Source organism: Nanorana parkeri, unplaced genomic scaffold (assembly GCF_000935625.1).
Source record: "Nanorana parkeri isolate BGI_ZX_2015 unplaced genomic scaffold, ASM93562v1 scaffold1568, whole genome shotgun sequence".
Classification (NCBI taxonomy): Eukaryota; Metazoa; Chordata; class Amphibia; order Anura; family Dicroglossidae; genus Nanorana; species Nanorana parkeri.
The window spans coordinates 269,464-270,977 of NW_017307836.1; the positions used below are offsets into that span (position 1 = coordinate 269,464).

A 1,514-nucleotide genomic window follows, 5' to 3' on the forward strand; every position below is an offset into this window, starting at 1 on the left:
ACTATCCTTTTTTTTTTTTTTTCTGGCATTTTTGCCAAGACTCTTCTAGGAAGATTTCTAGCTACATAGCCACTGCAGCTCCTATTTTTGCAGCTTTTTGGATCAGTTGATTCCTTGGCAGAGCCTTGGGGTACCGTAACCAGATATTTCCACAAAGAAGATGTGGGGCTGGCCTGTAATGTTGCTAGCACTGTGAAACTGCTTCTCCTCCATGTAATTGTGACCATACTGGAGCTAATGGTTCTTATCTTCTGTCACCGGGTACAAAAATGATGCATGGAATTCGCCAGGTCGGTCATTACTTCCCTCTATTCTGGAGATCTTCTGACCTCTGGAAGTCAGGGATGCCTACTTGCATGTCTCCATCTTCCTGGCACTTCTACGCCATCTGTATTTTCTGCTTTTGAGACACAACCTTTCCAAAGTGCGTGCCAAACTGAAGTCATTTGCCCTTTCAAAGCAGGAAGTGAATGCTCTGCAGGTGTAAGTATTTCACCATCCCAGCATTTTACACCTGACATGTCTATATTATTAATCATCATACATAGAGGAATGCATTGGTAGAATTTGATTTTTGAGTGTAAAGGTCCGCTTTAATATATTCTTCTTTACTATTGCAGGAGGCAATAACTGCTCCTCCAGCATTTCCCAACGATGAGCGTAAGCCTAGAAGACCATTTGAGTTTGACAATGAGCGGTCAGACGTTAAACCCCGCGTTGTCCAGCATCTCACGCCTTCCCATGGGAGGAGTTCTGCAGCTATTAACGGCTGGAGAGAGACTGCCATGGAGCTCTGCAGAGAACAATCTGCGGCCAGCAGCTCAGCCTACTCCATCAACAGCAGTACGCCCAAGATGGCTGGGATAGGCGGCCTGCAGAGTTCTCTGGGAATGGACTTGTCAGGAATCCTGCAGGCTGGTCTCATCCACCCTGTGACGGGGCAGATCGTAAACGGAAGCCTGCGCAGAGAGGAGTCTGCCCTCCGGAGGAGACGAGGAAGAAGAAAAAATGTTGAAGGGATGGACCTGGTGTTCCTAAAGGACAGGGGAATGCATGCAGGAATTGTGGTAAGACAACATGCCGGCATGAAAGTATGTGCTTTGTGCTAGCAGTATATAGGAAGTATATACTGTACTACACTCTACATATGATGAATAATTTGCTTTAAATGGACTTATTTATTAAACAAACTATAATGGTTTGTGGGTCAGTTTTATTTCAGTTATATATATATATATATGTATATATATGTGTGTGTATATATATATATAATTTACACAGATGCATCTGATCTGTTTTTCCCCCATTATGCATACAACCATTGTAAACATTTTAAAGGATGCTTGCTTCTTCCATGCATGCACACGTCTAAAAACACACGCACCAAGGATGCTGGTGCATATGTAAACTCCAATTCCACACATTGGGTATAGCCTCACACATCATAGAATAATTCTAGGGCCATCGATTACAGTTACTATAAATTGATAAGTCGTCAAGGGCTTTTTTTTTTT

General features: G+C 42.9%; 1 protein-coding gene across 1 annotated transcript in view; it reads left to right on the forward strand.

Annotated features, from left to right (window-relative positions):
* Nucleotides 1–1,514, forward strand: part of CHD6 (chromodomain helicase DNA binding protein 6) — a 60,506-nt gene that overhangs the window by 51,543 nt on the left and 7,449 nt on the right. Inside the window, exon 33 of the mRNA XM_018570659.1 lies at nt 621–1,067. Within this exon, the coding sequence (XP_018426161.1) occupies nt 621–1,067 (447 nt within the window). The remainder of the gene's footprint in view (nt 1–620; nt 1,068–1,514) is intronic.